Here is a 24,696-nt window from a genome sequence, read left to right on the forward strand (position 1 = left end):
TTTAGTTGTCATTATGTCTTTGCATTTCGTGCATTATGTTACCCTCTTGCTAGCTTGCTAAATTGTTAACCTCTGTGGCTTCTAGACGCCGACAGTAACCTTAATATTGCCGTTGCTTAGCAGCGGTGTTCTCACGACTTGAACGCCAAACATATCGTGTACACGACTTCCCATGTTGTAAACACGAGCTCACCAGTTTCAGTTGAAGGCACCATTAAAACTGTCATCTTTGCCATTTAGAAAAGCAATAATATACCTAATATTACAATAAAGCTTATTTATACGGCACTAAAATCAGGCTAAATAAAGTAATTGGCTCACCACAAGTGTTTTACTGGAGACAGTGAGTCACTGAGGAATGTGTTAAAGGTCTAACATGACGTCACCACACGTGAACAGTGATTCTGTAGAATGAAAACTGAAAGAGTTTAATCTGAAAGCTGCGAGCCGGAGAGGACAGCAGCCTCAGATCTTACATAACCTCCCTACCATCGATACAACCTGAGTGTGTGTGTGTGTATGTGTGTGTGTGTGTGTGTTTAAACTGTTTGTGTATTCTGTCAACACGGTCTACCACTCCTAGCCTGGCACAGTTAATGTGAGAGAGAGGAAGAGAGAGACAACCATAAATGAATTACTCATGAAATTATTGCACCAATGTAGTTTTCTTACGACTTTAACCTTCTATAGACTTTGATTTATTAACGCCCAGAAGAGTACGGACACTATTTTGATTCTCTAATGTGAGGATTTTCTGCTTTTCTCCGTCATGTATCATAGTAAACTGAGTAACTTCTTTTTTTTTTTTTGGGCTTTTGGTGAGACAAAACAATTTTTCACATTAGTCATATTTTGCTCTGAATTTTTGGAGGCATTTTTTCACAATTGTTTGATATTTAAAGGCTAAATGAGATCCAGGAGATGACTTCATAGTGGAAAAAAGTGCAGCCATAACTGTGTTTGCATTTTTTCATAAATACATGTTAGAGCAACTGAAAGGATCTAAGAAATTAAAGTATCTTTTACAAGCAAGCAACTGTATGATATAGGTGTAAGGGCTGTCAATCGATTGAAATATTTCATCACCATTAATCGCATGATTGTCCATAGTTAATTACAAAATAATCACACATTACTTATCTGTTCAAAATTACCTTAAAGGGAGATTTGTCAAGTATTTAATACTCTTATCAACATGGGAGTGGACAAATGTGTTTGTGTATATTTATTATTGTGAAATAAATAATTAATTAATCAATTAACAAAACAATGACAAATTGTCCAGAAACCCTCACAGGTACTGCATTTAGCATAAAAAATATGCTCAATGCTCACATATCTGGAGGTCAGAGGTCAAGGGATTCTGGACAATATCTGTCATTGTTTTGTGTTGTTAATTGATTTACAATAATAAATATATACATACATTTGTATAAAGCAGCATATTTGTCCACTCCCATGTTGATAAGAGTATTAAATACTTGACAAATCTCCCTTTAAGGTTCATTTTGAACAGATAAAAAATGTGTGATTGACAGCCCTCATCGCAATATATTGAATTATAACCCCCTGTATCATGATACGTATCGCCAGATTCTTGCCGATTCACAGCCCTACTGTATGAACTTGATTATGAAAATATGATGAACTCCTTCCACCCCGTAATTCTTTTGTTTTCTCATTTCTCCTCACTCCTTTCTCACTATACTCCTTCATCTTCTTCTGTTTCCTCTCTCCTTCTCACCTCTCCTCTCTCCCTCACCGTCACCTCCACCTCCACCTCGAGTCGGAGTATTCGCTCTCTTATCTGATGTAAGGCCGTGTATTAGAGGATTTAGACAGCCAGCAGACACAGAGGTGGACCAGACAGGGTGTCAGGGCTTAGAGAGGCAGCAGTTTACAGCAGCAGATGATTCACCCGACAGCAAAGACACTTCAAAGACAAGAAACGATCTGTCTGAACGCCGAGAGGGGATTTTTTTATGCTGTCACAACTGTCAAACAGTTGATTAAAGGACTTTTCAAAACAAAGTTAGCGCAGGTTTTACCCTCTGTACACAAGATAAACAAAGATGTGTATGGAGGGGGGAGTGTGATTCTGTTTATGAAGGAGTGTCTTATCTCTCTCCGATGCCACCCGTCGCTCTTTCTTACCTATAGTAAGACATACAGTAGGTTGTCCATAGCAACGAGCTGGCTGCTGTGTTTACAGATGTAAAGTGATTAAGAGGATGTGTGCGTGTATGTGTGTGTGTGTGTGTGTGTGTGTGTGTGTGTGTGTGTGTGTGTGTGTGTAAATAGCATTTCACACTCCCCTTTTTTCTCCTCATCCACTTGTTAGTAGAAATTATGCCGCCCACAGTTCTGGAAAGGTGTTCACTCTCTGTTTTCTCTTTCTCTGTTATTCCATTCAAATGACCTTCATTGGCATGAAATGCAACAGTATTTCTCGCCAAAACAAAACACAAGAATGGATTAAAATAATTAAAAGTAAATGCACGTGACACATTCGGTAGATGATTTAGAGGGCAGTAATGAAATTATATTCACCTCCGTAGAACATCTCAATTAGCTGAATGAATGTACGTGATGAATACATACTGTAGTTCATCACGGTGATGATAAACACAGTTACATATTAAACAGCTGGTGTGGCACATTTTTGATTCAATTTTATTTAAAATCTTGATCTGATATTAGATATTTTCTATTTAATTTTTTTTTAAAAATGCTTTACTTTAACCCCATCGAAAAGCACAGTCTGCTCCGATTGGTTAACCAAACCAAACTCTTCGGACTCCGCTCCAGCTCCGCTCTAACTAGCTTTATTACACGGCTTTGTTGAATACTCAATTTTGTTACGGCATTCTACGGTATGTTATTTCTTTGTAACAGACCGTTGCTATGGGCGCAGTTCTGATGTCGGACTCTGGTGGGCCCGTTTTTGTGTCAAATTATTGATTTCGTAAGTAAGTAGCCGTGTCATAAGCGGGATAATGTACAGCTAGCGGGTCATTGTTGTGAAATAAACCCCTTCAGAACGATGCAGGACTGCTTCACATGTGTTTATTTCACAACAATGACCGGCTTGCTGTGCAATATCCCTTACTTGTTTGAGGGTGTGCCGACCTAGCCAATTGGCAGGTATTATGCAAATGTGTTACTGGGTGACATCACCACGTTACGGAAGAAAAGGCAGGACTTCAAGCGAGGCGTTTCAGGCAGTTCAGGAGCAGTGTTTCCCTTTAGAGTGGACTTTGGGCTTTGTAACTTTGCAGACCTTTTACATGCACAAAAAGGAAGGAAAATGCAACCAGCTGAGTACCCCTCCGCTCACTCCTCCATTCGGTAACGTGAGCCGCTGAGTGCAAAACCGTGGTAATGCCGTTCACCTCGCTCAGAGGCCATCCATACCATAATAACACTACTGTAGGAGCAACGGGAGTCAGACGGCGGTTTTGCACTCTGCCGCTCACGTTACCGCAGTTTCACAAGCGTGTCAGAGAACTACAGTGGCCTTCAGGTAACGTAAAAACATGAAAGTCTCTCCCTAGAGCAACATGGAGGACTCCATGAAGAGGACCCGCTCCCTATGTAGATATGAACAGCTCATTTTAAGGTAACGAAAACACAATGATTATTAGTTTCAGGTGATTATACATTAAAGAAAACATAGTTATTAATATTATATTCCATTTCTGCTAATAGATCCCCTGAAATGTTACACACAGTTCCTTTAAGGGTCAGTTATAGTTTCTCAGTATGTGTCTACTGTACGACAGTTCCTCATTAACCCAATCTGACTTTACACATTATGTTCTTTAAAGAGACCTCGTAATGGTGAGTTTATGATGTTGCCGTTTTAGCAGCAAGGTGAGATGTTACTAGAAAAAAAAAAAACAAAGGCAGCAAAAGAGAAATAAAGCGAGAGCAACTGGGCAGTCTGTTAAGGTATGTTGGTGTTTCAGATATTTCCATCTGCTTGTTTGTTGGCTTGTAGCTACAAAGATACGCCTGTAATTATCATGACGTTGAGCGTTGAGCGTTGAGCGGCGAGATATCAGCGACTCTAAATGGACGGGTTCATGCGAGGACTTCCTGGCATTAGAGAAATCCACTCTGGGTCAGTCAGACAGACGGCTCTGTTTGGACAGGGATGATATCACCTCTGCTCAGAGTTACTCAGCTTTTGTCACTGAATGTCAGGTCATGTTTTTTTAATATCCTCTCTGACAGTTTTTATAGAAATAATTCACAAGTATTGTTTTTCTGTATGAGTTGTGTGGACTCTAGATTTTTTTTTACACCCTGTTATACAAACATTAAATAGGAATTAAGCTTTTTAATGCACTCCACATTCATTTGGTTGAACTTACTAACATTCTCCTACCATATTTCCATGTGCTTGCTATATGTTGCTGGGTGCAGTTTAACACAGGTTTTACACATCAATCCACCACAGCTTCCTGCTGGTAAATACAGCCCTCAGTGATTTAAGGCTTTTTTCAGGAGAGGACGGCTGTTGAGAGCTGAATAGAGAGGGTGTGGGCCATTGTATTAACAGCCGTTACAGGCGTGCCAGCCAGAGCCACCTGGATGAGGATGACGATATGGATCTCACGTGGAGCTTTCACAAGGAAATCAGGGAATAAAGGCGATGTTAAAAGAAGTCCACTGTACTCTGAGTTGTTTGGGGGGGGGGTGAGGGAGGTTCTGCCCTCGACTCAGTCCCTCGGGCAGCCCTAACTGGAAATGAGTCTTTGTGAAGCTCTATTTATTAAATAAAAGATAATAAAGATGAATACAAATTCCCAAATCTGACGATTCTCCTAAAAGAATCACACAAAAGCACAACTTTAAAATCTGGTGTTTACCAGAGATGAGCTCATAAGTTTCTTCGAAATAAGTCCATCAGCATGAAAAAAGTAGGGATGCACCGATACCACTTTTTTTCAGACCGAGTACAAGTACTTACATTTGGGTACTCGCTGATACCGAGTACCAATACGAGTACCTCTCTGTGCCAAAAGACCCTCATTAACAGCCAGCTGGAGGGTGTGAGCGACACACGGCAGGCTGGGGAGTCCCGCATACGAGGCGGTGCGCCGCGACCGGCTCTAGGTGATGGTGCTTCCCAGGGCCATGGCCGATGTGTCACCGGGCTGGACTGTCCTTAGTGCAGCCCAGCCGCGTCGTGCCCCCAGGGCGGGGCTCGGCCCACGTAAAAGGCGCCAGTGGTCTGTGGCGATGTCGGCAACCCACCCGACCCGTCTTGAAATACGGACCAAGGAGTCTAACGCACGCGCGAGTCAGAGGGTGCAATCAAAACCCCGTGGTGCAATGAAAGTGAAGGCCGGCGCGATTCGGCTGAGGTGGGATCCCGGCCCCGCGGGGTCGGACGCACCACCGGCCCGTCTCGCCCACACCGTCGGGGAGGTGGAGCGTGAGCGAGTGTGATAGGACCCAAAAGATGGTGACGAGAGGTTAACGTCACGCTGCCGTAAAGTGGTATCGGTGTCGTTGTATCGGAGCCGTTTTGCGAATACGAGTACATGAGCACAGTATCGGACCCGATACCGGTATTGTATCGGTGCATCCCTAGAAAAATTCATAAAAAATTACTTATCGACTAAAGAAATATTTGTCGACTAAGACCATAACGACCGATTAGTCGAGTAGTCGACTAAGAGGGTCACCAACCAAGATAATAAACATGAAAACAAATTCACAAATCTGACGATTACATCCCCTTTTACATTTCCCTACATGCACACACTAGTCTAAGATCCTTTCAGCCTTCTGACCTTTTCATAATCTCAGGCTGTCAGTGGAGATAAGAGACATCCTCTTTCTACAACTGCTGTTCCCTTTTTCCTCCTGTTGCTCCGTCCTTTCACCAAACACTAACCTGTCAATACAGTAAACTCTGGTCTAATAATAATACCTTTCAGTCTGCAAGAGAGAGAATAGGATGCTCGGAGAAGAGCGCTGCTGCTGTTGGGTTTGTGTTTACAGATCGGCAGTGAAAGGGCCTCGATGGCTTCAGACCGCGTGGTCGGGAAGATAAGACACGACCATCTATGTGAGATGGTAGTTTGTGAGACAGCAGCAGATAACAAAAGACAAACCGGTGGCTTTCAATCCATTCTGTTGTATTCTTATTGTAATACTGTATCATGTGTGTTTGTTTATTGTCAGTGCCTGGAAACGTTGTCGAGCCGTCAGATGGACATGCAGTTGTTCATCGCGGACGGCTGTAAGGAGGCTCTGCTGGAGGAGAAGAGACGCTTCTGTTTCCTGGTGGACAAACACTGCATGTTCTCCTACCAGTACGCCTCCTTCCACGAGAAGGTACGAGTCAAGCTTCTCCTTCACTTGGCTGTGTTGCTACGGAGGACCACAAGAGTCACGTAAATAGTAATGTAGTGACTTCAGGAAAACAAACTAAAAGCCGCTGAGAGGCTGAGCTCAAACTATGAGTGACGCCCATGTCCATGTGACCCAAATCACCCAAATCATCGTGATCACATTATAATAAATGACAATATACCCAACACGAATACCAATACCAAAAATAAAAATCACAAGCTTAATTAACATTAAAACAAACATTTCTCCTTTCTAAAATTGTTCATGGCTCCTACAAGTAATAAAGCATTTAATTGATTAATAATTAATTGTTCAATAAAATAATGCATTAATATATTTGTTTACAAATGTATTAATTAAACTATGAATAAATGGACTAAATTACAAACTAATTCATTATTTTGACATTTTAATGGGTAATAAAAAAAAGAATTATGAAAAATAAATTGAAAATAAAATATTAACCCATCTATAAATAGTTCAAATTAAAAAAAAATTAATTAGAAATATATGTATGTCAATGCAAATGGGAAAAGAGGTTGTCCTTTTAAATGCCTGATTGAAACCTGTATTCTTAATTTAATTTGTGAATTCAGTTATTTATTTCTCATTTTTAAATAGACATACATCATTTATTTATGAATTTATTAAATTTATTTATTTTTAAATTATGTACTTATTGACTGTTTTATGGTGTTTTTGTAAAAAAAAAATTATATTTCTTTTTATTGCCCGTTAAAATGTCAAATAATGAATTACTTTGTAATTTAATCCATTTATTCATAGATTAATAATGCATATTTTTATTGAACAAATGGTTATTAATCAATTAAATGCTTTATTATTATTATTTCTGTGACTCTCGTGGTCCTCCATATGTTGCAGTGGTGGCGTAAAGTGATCTTTATGTTAATGTGGGGTTGAAGAAAACATTCAACAATTTAAAATCTCTTCAAAACATCAGATTGAACAATTCCCTCCTAAAACCCACAATCTCAGGACTCATCACGTTACCATGGTGATGAGAATGTGTGTGCACTGTTGTTTTTCTACCGATTACTCATGTTTTTCTTTTAATATCTTTTCTGATGTCCGTGCCTGCTGGACAGGCCAGAGACATGCTGACGGCGAAGCTGAACAGCTGGCAGGACCAGTGCAACGACGCCTCCGACATGCCGGACGGCGTCCTGTCGATGATCGAGGGGCTGCGCACGGCCGTCCCCATCACGCCTCTGCCCTCGCCCTCGCCGTCACGGCACAGTATGGTACGACGAGAGGGAGATATGTTATTTCAAAGTGCTTTATCTCTTTTGTGTGGTAGAACACAACACATAGGTTTGTATATTAATGAATGGAGTTCATTAACATTCGGAGTTGATATAAACTAGGGCCGTCAATCGATTAAAATATTTAATCACACATTTTTTATTAAAATGTGAGTTGTGCATAAATGTAGGTAATTCCAAAGGGTTGACTTCCTTATTCTTGTCGCTGTGTACACATGCTAACGTTGTCATTAATGTTCTTGTATCAGAACATGTCTACTCCGCCGGCTCCACCTCTGAAGGCTCAGACCAGTCCTCTGGCTAACATGTTCACCCAGGAGAACAACACGACCAGTGTGACCAACACGACCAGTGTGACCAGCACGACCAGAAACAGCATAGGTAGGATGGGTTTCATTTGGCACCTCCCTCCGAGCCACTGTGGCTTTAAGTCTTCAAGAGGAGACTGCAAGAAATGTCACTTTTATCTCAGCACTGTGTGTTAATTCATTAATTATTTACATTGTGATCGAAGTATATGATGGTCATCCCCATGCTCTATTACGTCTCATATCAATTTTTGGGTTGATACCATTTGTTACACAGATTTGGTGCTAAATTTAACAATTTTTTACCACTCAAGAATTTATAAAAATGATCAATAATCCCTCCAAAATACCACATTAAGACACCAAGACCTTGAGGAACACTAGAAAAAGCCATGCTGTGATTTGGGATCAAAAACGTTTTGACATTTGGAGATTTCTGCAAGTGTTGCATTTTTTCGGCGATTAGATGGCGAACACTTCTGTTGTGTAAACTGCTCAGAAACCCCCTTATTGTCAATCTAGCTAGGAAAGCCATCCATCCTCTGAATGCTCTAGGTCTCTAGTTTGTGGCTGTAAAGTTTCATGAGGCTGTGATTATCCTAGAGGTCACCACAGGTCATTTTATACAGTGAGGTCAAGTTTAAAAAAAATTATCTCACTACAATGAAATGTCTCCTATGGGGACTAACATCATCACACATTTATACTGTATGAAAAATGCATGTGATGATCATAAAGTGGGCGTGTCTGTAAAGGGGAGACTTGTGGGTACCCATAGAACATAGAATAATTAGCAAATGTTGCATTGGCTTATATCATTGTGAGCATGTTAGGATAAGGTTGAAGTTGTTGTATTCTCATTGTTGCTCTTCGTCCTAATCTCCCTCCGTCCCTCCCAGACCATGGGACCAGCGAGGAGAACAGCCTCCCCAGGTCCGTGTCCGTCGCCACCGGCCTCAACAACATCGTGAAGAGGCCACGCGTGCGCACCATCTTCCCCCACACCGCCGGCAACAACGGCACGCTGCTCAGCTTCGACGAGGGAGACGTCATCGCCCTGCTCATCCCCGACGAGAGAGACGGGTGGATGTACGGCGAGCTGGAGAAGAGCGGAAAGTGAGTTGAATCGCACGCGTTCCGTCGCATTCGTCTGATGCGTCACTAAAGATTACGCAAATAAAGGAAAGACGTGCGCACGCTTTACTGTACACAGCGACCTTATATTTCAGGGAATATGAGCGAGAAATGATTCCTTCTGATGTTAGAATTTACCATAATTTCCTACATATCATTAATTGTTTTAAACATGCTCGTCATGTTCCTCCGCCCTCCTACCGGTCAGATGATTGACACGAGCTGGACCGCACCGGCCAGCTGGTCCCTCGCCGGATCGTTATGCTGACCATGTACACGTACGCACACAGCTCTAGGCTCGCCGAACGCTGCCTGAGCTGGAACACTCGCTGATAAGGAAATCAAAGTAAAGTATGGCCTGAGGGTGGGATGTACGATAGCGGGCTGGAGGGAGGCTCAGAGAGGAGTTCAGAGTACCACCTGCTTTCCCACACAGACAGGCGCCCGCTGAGCCCACTCTCTGATGTCGGACTCTTTAAACAGGGATTTGATCTGAGATCGTGGAAGTTTTTTTTTATTTTAAATCATTCATCAGGTTTGATCTTTATCACTATCAAGGGAAATTACCTGGCAAATATATACACCATGTATGAAAGTGATCTAGGGCAGAAAGGAATCGATTCGGAGTTGCTGTTCAAAAGCGAGTTAAACTTTGGTCTCGCTGCCTCACCGCTGCGAGAGGGGCGAGCTAGAACGCCTAAAGGCTTAAAAAGTGTATATCATCATGTTTATCAGATCACAAGAGTCTGACAAGACGGGCTTCGGGAGGTTTGGCTTTGATGCATTTGGGTCTCTCGCTGGGTTTCTGCCTTTGTCTTATATCAGCTTTGATAGTGCAGCCCGGCAACTCGCCTGGCAGCACCTCCAGATACCCACACACACTACTGATGGACTGAGGGATGAATGTCAGCACCAGTAATACATAATACACACACACAGCAACATTTGAACAGCGGGGCTACCTCCGGGTCTGAGAAGTGAAGCCAATGCTGATAAACCTGCATTCTTTCTAACAGCCAGCAGGGGGCGACTCCTCTGGTTGCAAAAAGAAGTCTGATAGTATAGAAGTCTATGAGAAAATGAGCCTACTTCTCACTTGATTTATTACCTCAGTAAACATTGTAAACATGAGTTTATGGTCTCAGTCGCTAGTTTCAAGTCTTCTTCAATACAGCATGATGTTCATTTAGTAAATTATGGTCCCATTTAGAGTCAGATAGACCATAAAGCAGGGGATGCTTTAGGGCGGGACTACCTTGGTGATTGACAGGTCGCTACCACGGCGTTGTACCTGTTTTCATCTTACAACTTTAACGCTTTCACTGTGTGTTTTCAGTTCATGAAAGTTAATTATGACCTTTTTGGTATCCTAAAAATGTCTTATTTAGCGTTCGGTTGTACTAATGGTGCCTTCAAAAGAACTCGTAAGCTCGTGTTTACAACATGGGAAGTCGTGTACACAATTTGCTTGGAGTTCAAGTGGTAAAGTCGTGAGGGCACCGCTGCTAAGCAACGGCAATATAAACGAGGCAAAATGCCGAACTCAAGGCTTCAAAATGGCAGTCCACAAACCAATGGGTGACGTCACGCTGACTACTACGTCCACTTCTTATATACAGTCTACACATTTGACAGATAATGACATCTGACATGTGACCATGCATATTATTATCATGGTCACTTTCCCGACATAAATTCGATCCCACTGTTTTATCATCCAAACAGGCTTGTTGAGAGTTTGTCTTTCCTGTGCAGGTAAAGTCAGTCGGGGAAAGTGAACACCTGTGGCTATCAGTACTAGTGAGTTGTCCTTGAGCAATGCCAAGTTGTTTCAGTGGAAACCAGCGTGTGTTCTCAATGGAAAACCCTTCCCTAAATAAATATTATTAATATGAGTGAGGTGTATTTTCCAGTAGAAGTCATTTTTTATCTCAGGTACACGAAGGAAACGCCCATTCCCCAGGCCAGATGTGCAAATATTAACATTTATCCCATCAGAGGGCGAGGCCGACCGGCTCCATACTGATTACGAACAATCTCGTACCGCAACGGCACAATGACACACAGTCCTTGGTCTGTGACTCATTCTTCATAAACCTGTTCATTCTCTCACCTTCAAATGTGTTTTCAAACTGGAATAAACCATTTTTTCACAGATCAAGGTGAAAGAATTGTTGGAGCACCTTCAAATTTAATGAAATCATTTGACTAACTCCATCACGTAAGAACAAACAGCTGCTTGATTTATCTCACTGAGGCCAGCAGGAACCTTGTAGGTCCCTTCAGTGTGACCGAGACATCGACTCATTTATTAAAAACCACCGCAAAGACTCGTTCAAGCTCCAAACTAACACTAATCGTGTGTCAGCTCAGCAGCTTGCAGATAAGACCTCGATCCATTCAATGGATTTCCTTTATAAAATATGGAATATAAACAGTCCCCAGTCAACACGGGAGATTTGCTGTTAGAAAATATGAATTCCATCAAAATACAAGATAAAGGCATTTGAGGATGGTTCCCTTTGATGATCTGTTTATAAATCAGAGGCATGAGGATGTCAGCTTTTTGTCACCATAGTTACCACAGGCTGTCATCCACACAGTATGTACTGTACAACAATAGAGACTATTATAATAGCTCTATAGTATGTCAACAATACTCAATGTGAAAAAAATAAGCATGTATGTCTCTGTGTCTTCTGGTTAAGAGATGGAGGAAGCATAGACTGTATATAAGAAGTGGACGTAGTCAGCGTGACGTCACCGATTGGTTTGTGGACTGCCGTTTTGAAGCCTCGAGTTCGGCATTTTGGCCGTTGCCATGTTGTTTTTTTTGCAACCAGAAGTGACACAAGAGGGTGGAGCTAAGTACAACCAAACGCTGAATAAGACGTTTTTAGGCGACCAAAAAGGTTAAAAATGGTGCCTTTAGATGGGGTTGTGTTCACGAGATGAGTCCATATGAACGCCTCCCTCTTGTGGTATTCACGACCTCGGAAGAGGAAAGTTTCTGAAAGCTCAGAGTTCACAAGTTGTGGCGTGTTTGTTGACTTTGTCAGAAAATGGCGGAGGCCATGGAAGTTCATTTTTGGGTACATAAGTTAATATATTGTAATTCTTCGTAATTGTTTAATATGTCTGAGGAAAAGTTGATATTCCCAACAGCCTCATCTTTTTCCTCTGTCATTATGCCTTTGCATTTCGTGCATTATGTTACCCGCTTGCTAAATTGTTAGCCTCTGTGGCTTCTAGACGCCGACAGTAACGTTAATATTGCCGTTGCATAGCAGCGTGTTCTCACAACTTAACCACTTGAATGCCAAGCATATCGTGTACACGACTTCCCATGTTTGATGAGCTGAAAACACACTGTGAAACGGTTAAAGTAGTAAGATGAGAACACGGACAACTCCCAGACCGGACAACGCCGTGGTAGCGACCTGTCAATCACAAGGTAGCCCCGCCCTAAAGCATCCTCTGCTTTATGGTCTATCTGACTCTAAATGGGACCATAATTTACTAAATGAACATCATGCTGTATTGAAGAAGACTTGAAACTAGAGATTGAGACCATAAACTCATGTTTACAATGTTTACTGAGGTAATAAATCAAGTGAGAAGTAGGCTCATTTTCTCATAGACTTCTATACAATCAGACTTCTTTTAGCAACCAGAGGAGTCGCCCCCTGCTGGCTGTTAGATAGAATGCAAGTTTAAGGCACTTCAGCATTGGCTTCACTTCTCAGACCCGGACGTAGCCCCACTGGGAGGAAGTATTGGGGCTCAGAGCTCTTTGCTAATCATTTAAAGAGGCTTTCAGATTGCTGTGCAGTGAGAGCTGATAGGCCGGCTGGCAGCAGCAGGATAGATAGATAGATAGACTGCAGATGTAATCATCCCTAACTTGGCTTCTCTCTCTCTTTGTCTGCGTCTTGCAGGAGGGGCTGGTTCCCTTCATCTTACTGCCGTGCACTCTCCGAGCCTCTCGTGAATAACAACAGGTAAGGAGACTCCACGTTCCAGCTAACGCACGCACACACACACACACGGTTTCATGTTGCAGCCAGCTGTATTGTTGGCAGTGTTTCCTCTAGTTACTCCTGTTGGAGTGATAACCTTTCTAATCCTATGAGGGGACTCTCCCATTCCTCAACCTTTGATTCCTGTCGGGCTTATTCTGCTTTCAATCTCCTCGATCATTTATTCACCGTGTGAAACCTTTCCGTTTAAAACAAATGTGTTACATTACACAACACAAAGTGGGGGAAGAAACCGTTCACGACACCGGTGACCACGTTTATTTTGCTCATATAAATATTTGTAACCATCAAATCTCTAAGTTTCACACAAGCTCTGCAGAATATCAGGAAACAGGAAGTACTGTGCTGATGAATAGATTTAACTGCTGACAACAGAGAGAGAGAGAGAGCGAGAGAAGGTTCAGCGAGTCGACTCCAGCCTTTTCTTCAAAGAGACTAATCCCTGTCGGATTAATTTATTAGATCTTAATGTGCTGCACCTCCCACAGAGAGGCTGCCAGCCAACTCTAAACTACAACCAGCGCTGGGGGACACAACAACACGCATTATACATCCTGACCATATTCAGTTTGTACCCCACAACATTCATTTTAACATCACGCCTGTAAGCCAAACATCAACTTTAAGATTAACCGTCAGTAACCCTAAACTCACACACACATGCCAGGAGACTCATGCTAATGAGTTTGATTAAGTGGCATCTTCTTCTACCGTCTTCTTCACTTCCATCCTCTCTTCTCCTTCCAATGTGGCTTTAAGCTTGATCATTTCAAGAGGAGACTGCAAGAACTGTCTGTTCTGTCCTGAAATGTTGCCTAGAACAATAGCATCTGCTACATTCGGGTTTGGATTGGAGTATTACTTTCATCTTTACAGTTTTGCTGCTCTTAAAAATCTGTTTAATCTCTATTAATCACACTTTTTATCTGTTCAAAATGTATCTTAAAGGGAGATTTGTCAAGTATTTAATACTCTTATCAACATGGGAGTGGGCAAATATGCTGATTTATGCAAATGTATGTATATATTTATTATTGTAAATCAATTACCAACACAAAACAATGACAAATATTGTCCAGAAACCCTCACAGGTACTGCATTAGCATAAAAAACAATACAGCTGTCAGTGTGTCAGTGTGCTGACTTGACTGTGACTTGCCCCCAAACTGCATGTGATTATCATAAAGTGGGCATGTCTGTAAAGGGGAGACTCGTGGGTACCCATAGAACCCATTTACATTCACATATCTGGAGGTCAGAGGTCAAGGGACCCCTTTGAAAGTCACCATGACAGTTTTTCTTTCACCAAAATGTAAGTTTGGAGCGTTATTTAACCTCCTTCGTGACAAACTAGCATGACATAGTTGGTACAAATGGATTCCCTAAGATTTCTAGTTTCATATGATGGCGTTAAAACGGATTTGCCTTAACGTGTTATTACCTGTCCTTTCATTCCCCTCATCTCTCACTCTACCCCTCCTCTATAGTGTGTCTGCCGCCCCGTACCGCAGCAGAAGTGTCGTCAACCTCCACCATCAGGACACGGAGACGGACGAGGCGACCATGGTGCTCCCCCCGGCGGACTACTGCGACGGTCCGCAGCGCAACGCCATCAAGAACAACATCAGCGCCACAAACAGCCACCACCACTCGCCCACGCCCTCTGCAGTCTCCTCCTCCTCCTCGTCCGATCACCACACGGTCAGTCGCTGGTTCATGTGCATTCATCTCACATTTAGGAAGCCATGTGTTCCGTTATGTCTGCTCAAAATGATTGTTCTAAGAAACAGAATCAGCTCAGAGCACTTTGACCTTCTGCCAGACCTTTGTGCCGTGCCGTGCTGGCACCGCCGGCCGCAGTGTCGTGATAGAGCTGGCAACGTGAGGCCACGTCTCACCTGATACCTACTGTACCCTCAGCCGGGCAGCCTTATCTTGACTGCTGATGACTGATGAGTATGTGTGGTGTCAGATGAGCTTTTTATGTCTGCCTCAGAAACCCGACCACACTCTGATACACTCTCAGAGTCGGCTGACATGCACAATAAAAAAATCTATTATTGGGACTCGGAGACAGTTTAAGACGGAGTTTGCTGTAGGTATGACTTCTATGGCTCGGATATCTCATGAACAAAGAGGCACAAGCACACACTGAGGAGTGCTTATTGGATAACTTCAGTATTTTAATGGGGACAACACTTTATGAAGACGATTAATTATACGCACATCCCGTAAGTGCGAGGCTATCAGAACAGCGTCAGCAAAGACAAAAGGTAACGCCTGCACACTACTCCACGCCACAAGATTTTTATTGACTACGTTTCGATCCTGCTTGGATCCACGTCATGTTTGAAGAAGTGGAAACATAAACAAGCTCGATGACAGCAGGTGTGGTTCATCCAAAACACCAGCGTGATAAAAACATCCACAAATAATTCACAATTTGATTAAATACATACAAAGGGTAGCGCAAAAGCCATGCTTCTAAATATCAAACATTTTATTTATATATAAACATTTTGTCATATTCATCCTCACATATATCAGAAAATCCATCACCTAATATTACATTAAAGGTAGAGGAAAGGAAATATAAATATATGTACAATAATTGTGTTTTAAAACACCCTTCTGAATAAGTTATCTATATCAAATCCCAATATGGAACATTTTGAAATGTGTCCAGTATTGAGGGCAAGTGAGCAGCGTCACTGTAACATTACGTCCACTAAAAGGGCTTGTGTTTGCCACAGACAGCCTCGGATTGTTATTATAAGAGTCTGACATCATAATGGAAAGAACCCTAGAGAGAAATAAAAGGTTTTTCTTACCTTCCTCTCGATCCGGTCTGTTTGTTATTGTGTCCGAGTCCGGCTCAAGGAGAAGCCTCGTTGTGAAATCTGATTATCCAAATATATACGGATGTCCATCAAATTCAAGGAGCTCATCCACGTTGTCAAAACCATCTAAATATTCAGCCGTTAGTTCACACCAAGCTACGCTTTCTGTACTCCAACACAACAAACTCTTCCCGGCTGTCGAGTTTCAGGAAACTTCAGAGTTGGACCCAAACACAGATGAAGGGATGAAGGCAGCAGGGAGAACTCCGGTGATTTAGTCCTGAAGCAGGTAACACAAGTTCATCCAACACACAAACTAGGAAGACTGAAACTAAAACACCGGGAATCAAGACTGGACCAGTCTGGAACAAGCAGCTAATGCTGACCTGACCTGACACTGAAACACACAAGAAACTAATTAACCAATGAAACTCAGGTGTGGTGGAAAACAGGTGGGAAAAATGGCAAAGGCAGGAAGTAGAACACAACATGACACATGGAGAGAGTTACTTTCAAAATAAAACAGGAAACAGACTACACAAAAACCCAAGACCATGGCCACGGGTTTAGGGCTGTCCCACTGTCGTCAAGTCCTTGACGGCTCTCTCGCAGACATTTTGAACCCTTTATGAACACTTTCCGCATTTCTGCAAAGAGGACGGCACATGAGTGTTCAGCCTAATATATATAAATTTACACAAAAACATTAACTTTAAAATGGTGGATAAAAATCACATGAAATCAGAGGAATGCAATCATTAGATTATATTACACACCTGGTTTATTCATCAACCATTTCTGTTATTATATTATTATTATTTCACCTCCCATACCAACCTGGCTGTAGTCATTACTCTACGGGTGTTTTCCTGTTTGCAGACCATGCAAAGTGGCAACCAAATGTGCGGTTTATCCTCTATGAAAGCTTTTGTAGTTCACCTACTGGATGAATGTAAATGTTGTTGTGGTTCGTCAGGGTTAAATGCACCTGTGCACCCTCTGCACTACGTCACATGGCACTTTTCTAGGCTACCTGTAGACTTCTGACATGTTTATGCATGTTTCCTATTCAAAACGTTTCAAACAACTCACACTATCTCAGTTAGTGTCCAGTCAATAGGGTACATCAAGTTAATCCGTTAAACCGTATACTGTTCCCCAACAGTTGGAAGCTTTAAAGAGGACCTATTATACTAATTTTCAGGTGTGTACTATGTGTTTTGGGGTTCCTACTAGAACATGTTTACATGCTTTAATGCTCAAAAAACACTTTATTTTTCTCATTCCGGCTGTGCTGCAGCACCTTTTTACACCCTCTGTCTGAAACGCTCTGTTTGAGCCCAGTCTGCTCTGATTGGTCAGCTGGCCCACTGTGTTGTGATTGGTCAACCAAACCAAACTCTTTGGACTCCGCTTCAGCTCCGCTCTAACTAGCTTTGTTTGAGAGCGTGCCAAGCCACTAGGCAGGTATTATGCAAATGTGTTACTTGGTGACATCACCACGTTACGGAAAAAAAAGCGGGACTTCAATCGAGGCATTTCAGGCAGTCGAGGAGCAGTGTTTCTGTGGGGGACAGTAACTCCCTTTGTCGTGGACTTTGGGTAACTTTGCAGACCTTCTACATGCACAAAAAACACTATATAACACACTAAAGGAAAGAGAAAAAGCACAATAAGTCCTCTTTAAGTGATATACTGTACATGCCAGTGATTTGCATTCATTTGAAGTTTACTGCACCCTTATATGGACTAGAACTGACATACTGAATGATATGGTCAATGTAATATAAGTCACTGTTTTGCAAGTTAAATCAAGTCTCATGTCTTAAAGCTATATGCTTCATAAAATGTGTTTATTATTGCACCTTTCCAACCTCATTATTTACATGGAATGCCTAGACGGACACACTGACAGCAGAATCCATATATATATATATATATATGCTGGTAGGCTGTGATGTTTGACCCAGATAGAGGTTCAGATGGCAAGTGGAGATCTCTTTCTTGCTATTTATTATTCACCACTCATTTACAGCAGTAGGGCCAACGATTACCATGCTTTTGTGTGTGTCCACTGTCGGGCCTGTCAGTCTACATCCAGCCTACATCTCTCTGCCGCCGGCCGACCGACCGACCGACCGACCGACCGACCGACCGACCGACTCGGCATTATGGTGGAATTCCACTCTGGTTGAACCCGATAGCCAGCTTCCCTCTTTGTCGCTCTCTCAGCTTCTCAAGTCGTCGTTTGTCTTGTTTATCTCCTCATCTGAACACTTGTCTCTCCATCTTCAACGCATGCCTCTCCCTCCCTCCATTTCTAGGGTAAATTAGGGTTCCAGGGAAGTTTATCCTCCATTCATTCTTAATCTTCAACTCACAAACCTCTGCTTTAACTCTGCTCAAAACACATCGATCTCAGAATAGACTGGGGAAAAGTTCTCCGCTGCTACAGTAGAGAGAGAATGTAATACTCTGATTTTAGTGTATGAGTGGGTGGGCTGAGGCTGTGTGTTGGTGTGCTGCGTTAGTTAGGGACTTGTGGCTGCAACATTCATGAGCATTATTGTCAGTATGATAAGTGTGCTGCAGTACTTCAGGTGATAAACTGAATAAATACGGGTAAATATTCCGCCTCTCCTCTAGACTAAATACTGTAGAACATTTGTAATCTCCCAGTGTTATTGTCTTTCCACATATTTTCACTTGACGTCAAACTAATGGGAGGATGTTTCAGCAAAGCCTTTTTTTCAGTAGGTTAGTCCAGAGAAGGAAAGGTGAGAGGAGCAGAGGAGGGCCGGATGGGAAGGTGGGGTCACCATGAGAGAAAAATGCACCCTCACTGGTTCTGCACTTTTCACTGAGAAAAAGATAACGACTCACAGGATGGAGACAAACAGAGAGAGAGAGAGAGAGAGAGAGATGTGATAGATTGAGATCTACAGGGAAAGTTAAAAAGGCAGAGACAGTTTCGACCTCCAAAAAACAGATTCTTGTTCGTGTTGATGCTTAACAGAGCAGAACAGACTAAGTTCATGTTGACTGCACACGTGTATATTTAACCACAGTCATGGTTCGACTAAAGTAAAGAGACACTGAATAAAGAAAACGTGAATAAAGAAGCGTGTCCTTTAGCAGCCGTGATTGTTGCTACGTGATTTGTAATCCAAACATCTGCAGTAGGAGGACAGATGTGGAGCTCTTTGTCTTGTGCTGAAGACTTAAAGGCCCAGTTCCAATCCGCCCCTCCTACACCTTCTCCCTACCCACTTCCACTCCGCTCGCGTGGAGGGTTCGCCATATTAAGTACCATCTCAAACCAGTTAGCGGGGAGTGGAAGTGGGTTATAAAACCCTCCAACAGCGAGCCTGCATCGATGACGACTTAACCAGCCGCCCTTACTGACGACATGCAACGCCGTTTAGTGTTCGTCATGGAACACGATCCAATGTCAGTTCCATGCGACTACCGGTTCAAACATTTACTGCTCAAACTGAGATCAACTTTAATTTATTCTACTTTATTATCATACAGACGTCAACAACATAAAGTAAACACATTGTATTTAGGATCAAATATAACCTTGTCTAGTCTAGAAAACTACTTTGATGTTCATTAGATTGTAAATTGTTGTGTATTTATATATATTTAACTCCTATCAGCAGCTATAACCCCATCATTTATTATATCTTCAACTGTGCAATAATTCATCTTTGTAATAATCTGGTTTACTCCAGCATTAACTCTGCATTTATTTATTTATACAGAACATTTAAACTAATATTCGTATTTATTTACACTATTCTTGCATTTTTATAAATGCATGCATTTATATTATTTGCATGGATCCTATTTAACAGCATTATTATTTGCACTGTTGTTATATACTGTATATTTCTTATTTATATTTTCTATATTTTTTTTTAATATTTATACTCAAAGCAAAACGTAACTCATTTCCTCCCCCGGGGATCAATGAAGTATTTCTGATTCTGATATTTATTTATTCCTTTGCCGTAGAGAGGGAAGTTGGTCCACTGTATTTATACCCTCCACCTTAAAGAAGGAGCTTCATTGAGTTGTGAGTGTGACTATAAAACAGGGTGGGAGGGTGTCAGCCGGATTGGGATCAGGCCTTCAACAGTCTGGAGGGAGGCGTCAGTCTCTCTGTCGTCTTCTGACCTCTAGTGGAATCTCTGCAGTACTGCAGGTTACTAACAGGAAGATCAACAGTTTATCTTCAGCACTTATCCTGACAAACAGTTTGCAAAACAGTGGCTGTGTCCAAGATCACTCCCTAGTTCAGTCATTTACCTCTCCCTCTATAATAGACACTATTATACTATTACACATTTATGATTAATTACTATTTTGTAAATTTTTCCGCTCAATTGTGGGAATTTACTGACAGAGTTCGAATAAAATGAATAAAGTCGGACACTAAATGTAGTGCACTGATGTGTTTACAGGAAGATTCATGTTTTTTCTAGCTGCAGCAGAAAAGAAGTAACTCCATACTCTGTTGATGTGTGTCTTTATATTTCTGCAATTAGGCTGCAGGTAGATTTGCTCCTTGTATTTCCCTCTTCCCAGTCACTCTGGTTGTTTTGCTCTCTCACTCATACGTCCTCTAAGGTTTAACCAGGTCCCAAAAAGTACAAGATCAGTTTGGTTCGGATGATGTCACTTGCTCTTTTTTATCCCCTTTCATTTGGTAATGTAATTGAGGATGCATTTCAAAGTATATTTGCTTCATGCGTCTGAAAGCTTTTAGGGACCTGATATTGTCAGAGCTGATTACTACTGTACGGAGGGATTTAAAGCAGCAGTGGGTAGAAATGGAGCAAATATGATTTTAAAGTTATTTTTATAAAATGGTCACTATATCCTGAAAGTAGAGCATCAGACAGGTAATCTGGAAAAACAGGTAATACCTTTGTGTCCTCTGCTGTCCTCCGGTGTCCTCGTTGTCCTCCGGTTCTCCTAGATGTTCTCAGAAACATCTTGTAGTGTACTGTTTAGCTGTAAAATGAGAAAGTTTGTGACTCGGCAGCCATGTTGAGATCAAGTTGAGGAAATACCAAGCACCGCCCACCAGCCGGAGCACAGCCAATAGGAACGCTCTCTCTCTGAAATGACCTGTGATTGGTCGAAATCTCTCCATCGCAGACTAGAAATTCTAAAGTCTGAAAACAGAGCCATGAGGAGGTGCAGAGGTCTAGTTTTCTCTCAGAACACTTGAATTACAATATGCTCAAAGGTTATTATGGAATTTTTGCCCAATGATGCCAAAAAATATTCAGCCTACTGCAGCTTTAAGTCAATTTTAAAGGATCGAGAAAATAGCACTCTTGGCGAATATGACTGCTCTTAAATTTCTCAATGAAATTGATGTTTTATGCATCACACTAACTGGATATTGTGCTCATTCACTTGTAGTGTGTGACAGATGTGTATTTGTCTGCTTGTATTGTTTGTATTTATTGTTGTAGAAATATTTATTCGGCCAGGTCACTCCTGAAAAAGAGATTTTAATCTCAATGAGACTTTTACCTGGTTAAGTAAAGGATGAGGCTTAAAAAAAAGTTGTTAAAAGCTCCTCATCTTCAGCGGTGAACTTTGCCCTAGACATGGTGTCTGTGGACGTTGGCTTGTCATAAGAAAACTTGAAGAAGACTTGAATTTCCAGAAGGTCCAGATTCCACACACTGTCTCGTGATATGACACAGCACGCCGTCTTTCCCACGCTCGCCCTCGCCTCGCCATTCATCCAGTGTGTCCAATCCTTCAGCGGTCTAAAATATGTGTGTGTGTGTGTGTTGGGTTGAACTGTACATCAAACATGGCAGAAAAAGGGTCTGATTGAGGTATTCATAGTGTTACTGTGTCATGGTTGTGTACTGTGAGTGTTGGCCTTGTGACTCAACAGTGAATCTGTGTTTTCTCCTCAGGCGTTGCAGCCGAACGGCACCTCAAGACCACAGCCTGCTTACCTCGCGTAAGTCACATACGAACATGAAGCAGCTGATCTGCCTTCTTCTCTCTTTATCTCTTTCTCTCACTCACACATGCTCTCGTCTCTGCTGCGTTTCCACAGGGGAGGGAACCCATTCGCCACAGTCAGGCTACGTCCAACCGTCACCAACGACCGCTCGGCGCCGGTCGTCTGATCGGCCCACGTCTCCACACACACCGTCCATTCCCCACAATGTCTTTGTCAAGCTTCCCGGGATGTGCAGCTCTGCCCTGCCGTTACTTCTCCTGGTCTGGATGGAACCAGACAGAACTTGGCAAGCACTGAGAAAAACAATTTGAACCTGGGATCCCCCCGGTGCTGCAAACTCTCACATGGAAGTATTTTGGCACCGTTTTATTTTACAGAACAGATGCTCATATATTTAAGATATATATATATTTTCTATTTTTTGTCCCTCTGTTTGTGGTGGTGATGTTTTAAAGGACTACATTCTCTTACCCGCACTTGAGAAATGAATGAATACAAATGGTCAAAGATAATACTACACTGTATTTATGCCGTTGATGTCGTCAAAATGACTGTTAGAACCCGTTCCTGTTGCCATAGGGACAGTAGAAGAACGTTGCTGTAGAGAGGACCTCTGCATTTCACCTTCAGGTCCTTATGAGAGCGATGCATCGTAGTGTCGATACTAAAACGACTGTTGCTGCAAGGAGAGAAAAATGCAAACACTTAAAAGTCCCGCTTGTATATACATTTGTACAACAGATGCTATAAATATCGTCCTTTGCCATCTAGACAGGACTTTTGCCTTAATGACACATACATAACTACTGTAAAAACAATATATATATATCTTGTGTTCTTCAAATTGTGGACGATCGCCTCATCTTCCCATTGACAGCGCAGTCATTTCTGCTTTTTATCATTACACATGGCATTAACACCAGCGTGTGCACTTGTTTCCGGCCCACATTACAACCTTAATAGAATTTGCTGTATGAAAAATAAAGATTTATTTCTTCAATATTCTGCTTTAGTTTGTTTATCATGCACACAGTGTCTGTCTGGATGTTCTTGTTCCTTTGTTGATATGAAAAATAATAAATGTTAAGTGTATTTAAACGGGACATATCATGAAAAAAGACAACCCAATCAGTTTTTTGTGGGCTGTCTAGATCAGAAAACATGTGATTCAACGAGCCAATCAGATTTGCTTCCTATGTCACAAGCAGGCTCATTAGAATATGCTCGTTGGAGATGAGCCAGGCCTGCACGGAATCGATCACGCAATGCATGCTGGTTAGATTTGTGTCCGACTTGCTCTGACGTCATGCACACGTGGGCAACGATAACCTCACGAGATTGAGGCGGCCACAGTCTTTAGAGCCAGGCGCCGCAGTTGCTCTCCACCGACTGCAAGACCCGGGGCATGATGGGAAACGCCTGGCTGTCGCCTGATCAAAGAGCTGATTGGCTCTGAGTTTTGACAGCAAACACCACGTGTTATAGGAAGTCACAACTTTCTGTGCAATTGTAATATTTAACAATGATGAGTCTCATGTTGTGCAATGAAGGTTTCATCTGTTCAACATATCTTGTGTGGTTGATAATAATGACACATTGACTGCCAGGGAGTTATTTATAGAGCACTTGTTAAAACGAGTGCTCATTATATTGTGCTTTACGAGGCGGATATTAAAATAATAAAGGAGAGAATCCAGCGCCAGATAAACGCACATCTCCACATATATTTACGAACAAATATAAATAAATGCGAACGTGGTCTGAAAACTACAAGTAGCCTACAGATCGGATCTAACAGGATGACATTTTTCCAGTGACTTCCTGTAAATTCTTCGAAGCTGTCCGACTTGACCGCAGCTTTTTGTCACCGCCCCCTGCTGCTGCTGCCGCCTGGTCTCGTTTACTTTCCAGGCGAGGCGCAGGATGAGGAAAATAATGTGTTTTATGAACATTAAAGGTACTGTTTGTAAGTCCTAACACGTATAAATCATTGCGGGTCGGTGTCCTATGGCGGTTACGCTGCTCAGACTCAGACTCCAACACAAACTACACGGAAGCACCAAAACCAAAGTTATATCTAGTTTAGCCCGTCTGTTAAACAGTGTCAACTCTTCCTGCTTCAGCCTCCTGACCGTGGTCAGAAGAGACACTCGCTATCTCGCTCCACCTCTCACGTGCATGCGCGCACACTCCACACTGCAGAAGAGTTAGTTTAGCTCTGAGAATATCTAGTGAATGTACAGTAGACGTTTGTGCAGAAATAACTGCTGCAGCTCCTCCAGACCAACAGAGGTTTCCCGTGTCTTGTGAAGTGACGGGGCTCCGCAGCGAGAAACGTTATCGTCTCCGACCAAAACTCCGGCGTCTCCCCCGTTCCCTCCGGCCGCGGTCAGGAGGCTGAAGCAGGAAAAGCCAACACTAGGATCAGCACTGATTCATGGAGAGACCTTTGTCTGGTCAGCTAACATTACTGCCAAGCAGCTGAAATATAGAGTGATATTGTGCTTTTAGCTGACGTGTGTCGCCTCACTGTTTTGAGCGATGCTCGTTCATGTCTATGTAGAGCGAGCACAAGCGCGAGCAACAGGACGCTGACTTTCGTTGACTTAACGGCCACAGGTGTCGCTGTTAACAAGCAATTTCCAATTCTTACATAGAGTCCCTTTAAAGGCATGTAAACATGTTCTAGTAGAAACCAAAAATACAAGCATGAAC

General features: G+C 42.3%; 1 protein-coding gene across 2 annotated transcripts in view; it reads left to right on the plus strand.

Annotated features, from left to right (window-relative positions):
- baiap2l1b (BAR/IMD domain containing adaptor protein 2 like 1b) overlaps window positions 1-22,983 on the plus strand; it is a 43,182-nt gene extending 20,199 nt beyond the window's left edge. For both annotated transcript variants that reach the window (XM_074656841.1, XM_074656840.1), the window contains 8 exons: window positions 6,199-6,351; window positions 7,479-7,634; window positions 7,904-8,036; window positions 8,863-9,079; window positions 13,036-13,098; window positions 14,625-14,838; window positions 21,929-21,975; window positions 22,075-22,983. In XM_074656841.1, the coding sequence (XP_074512942.1) occupies window positions 6,199-6,351; window positions 7,479-7,634; window positions 7,904-8,036; window positions 8,863-9,079; window positions 13,036-13,098; window positions 14,625-14,838; window positions 21,929-21,975; window positions 22,075-22,147 (1,056 nt within the window). In that variant the 3' untranslated portion in view covers window positions 22,148-22,983. The remainder of the gene's footprint in view (window positions 1-6,198; window positions 6,352-7,478; window positions 7,635-7,903; window positions 8,037-8,862; window positions 9,080-13,035; window positions 13,099-14,624; window positions 14,839-21,928; window positions 21,976-22,074) is intronic.
- Window positions 22,984-24,696: the final 1,713 nt, after the last annotated feature.

The sequence above is a fragment of the Sebastes fasciatus genome, chromosome 13 (genome assembly GCF_043250625.1).
Source record: "Sebastes fasciatus isolate fSebFas1 chromosome 13, fSebFas1.pri, whole genome shotgun sequence".
In the NCBI taxonomy this organism is placed as follows: domain Eukaryota; kingdom Metazoa; phylum Chordata; class Actinopteri; order Perciformes; family Sebastidae; genus Sebastes; species Sebastes fasciatus.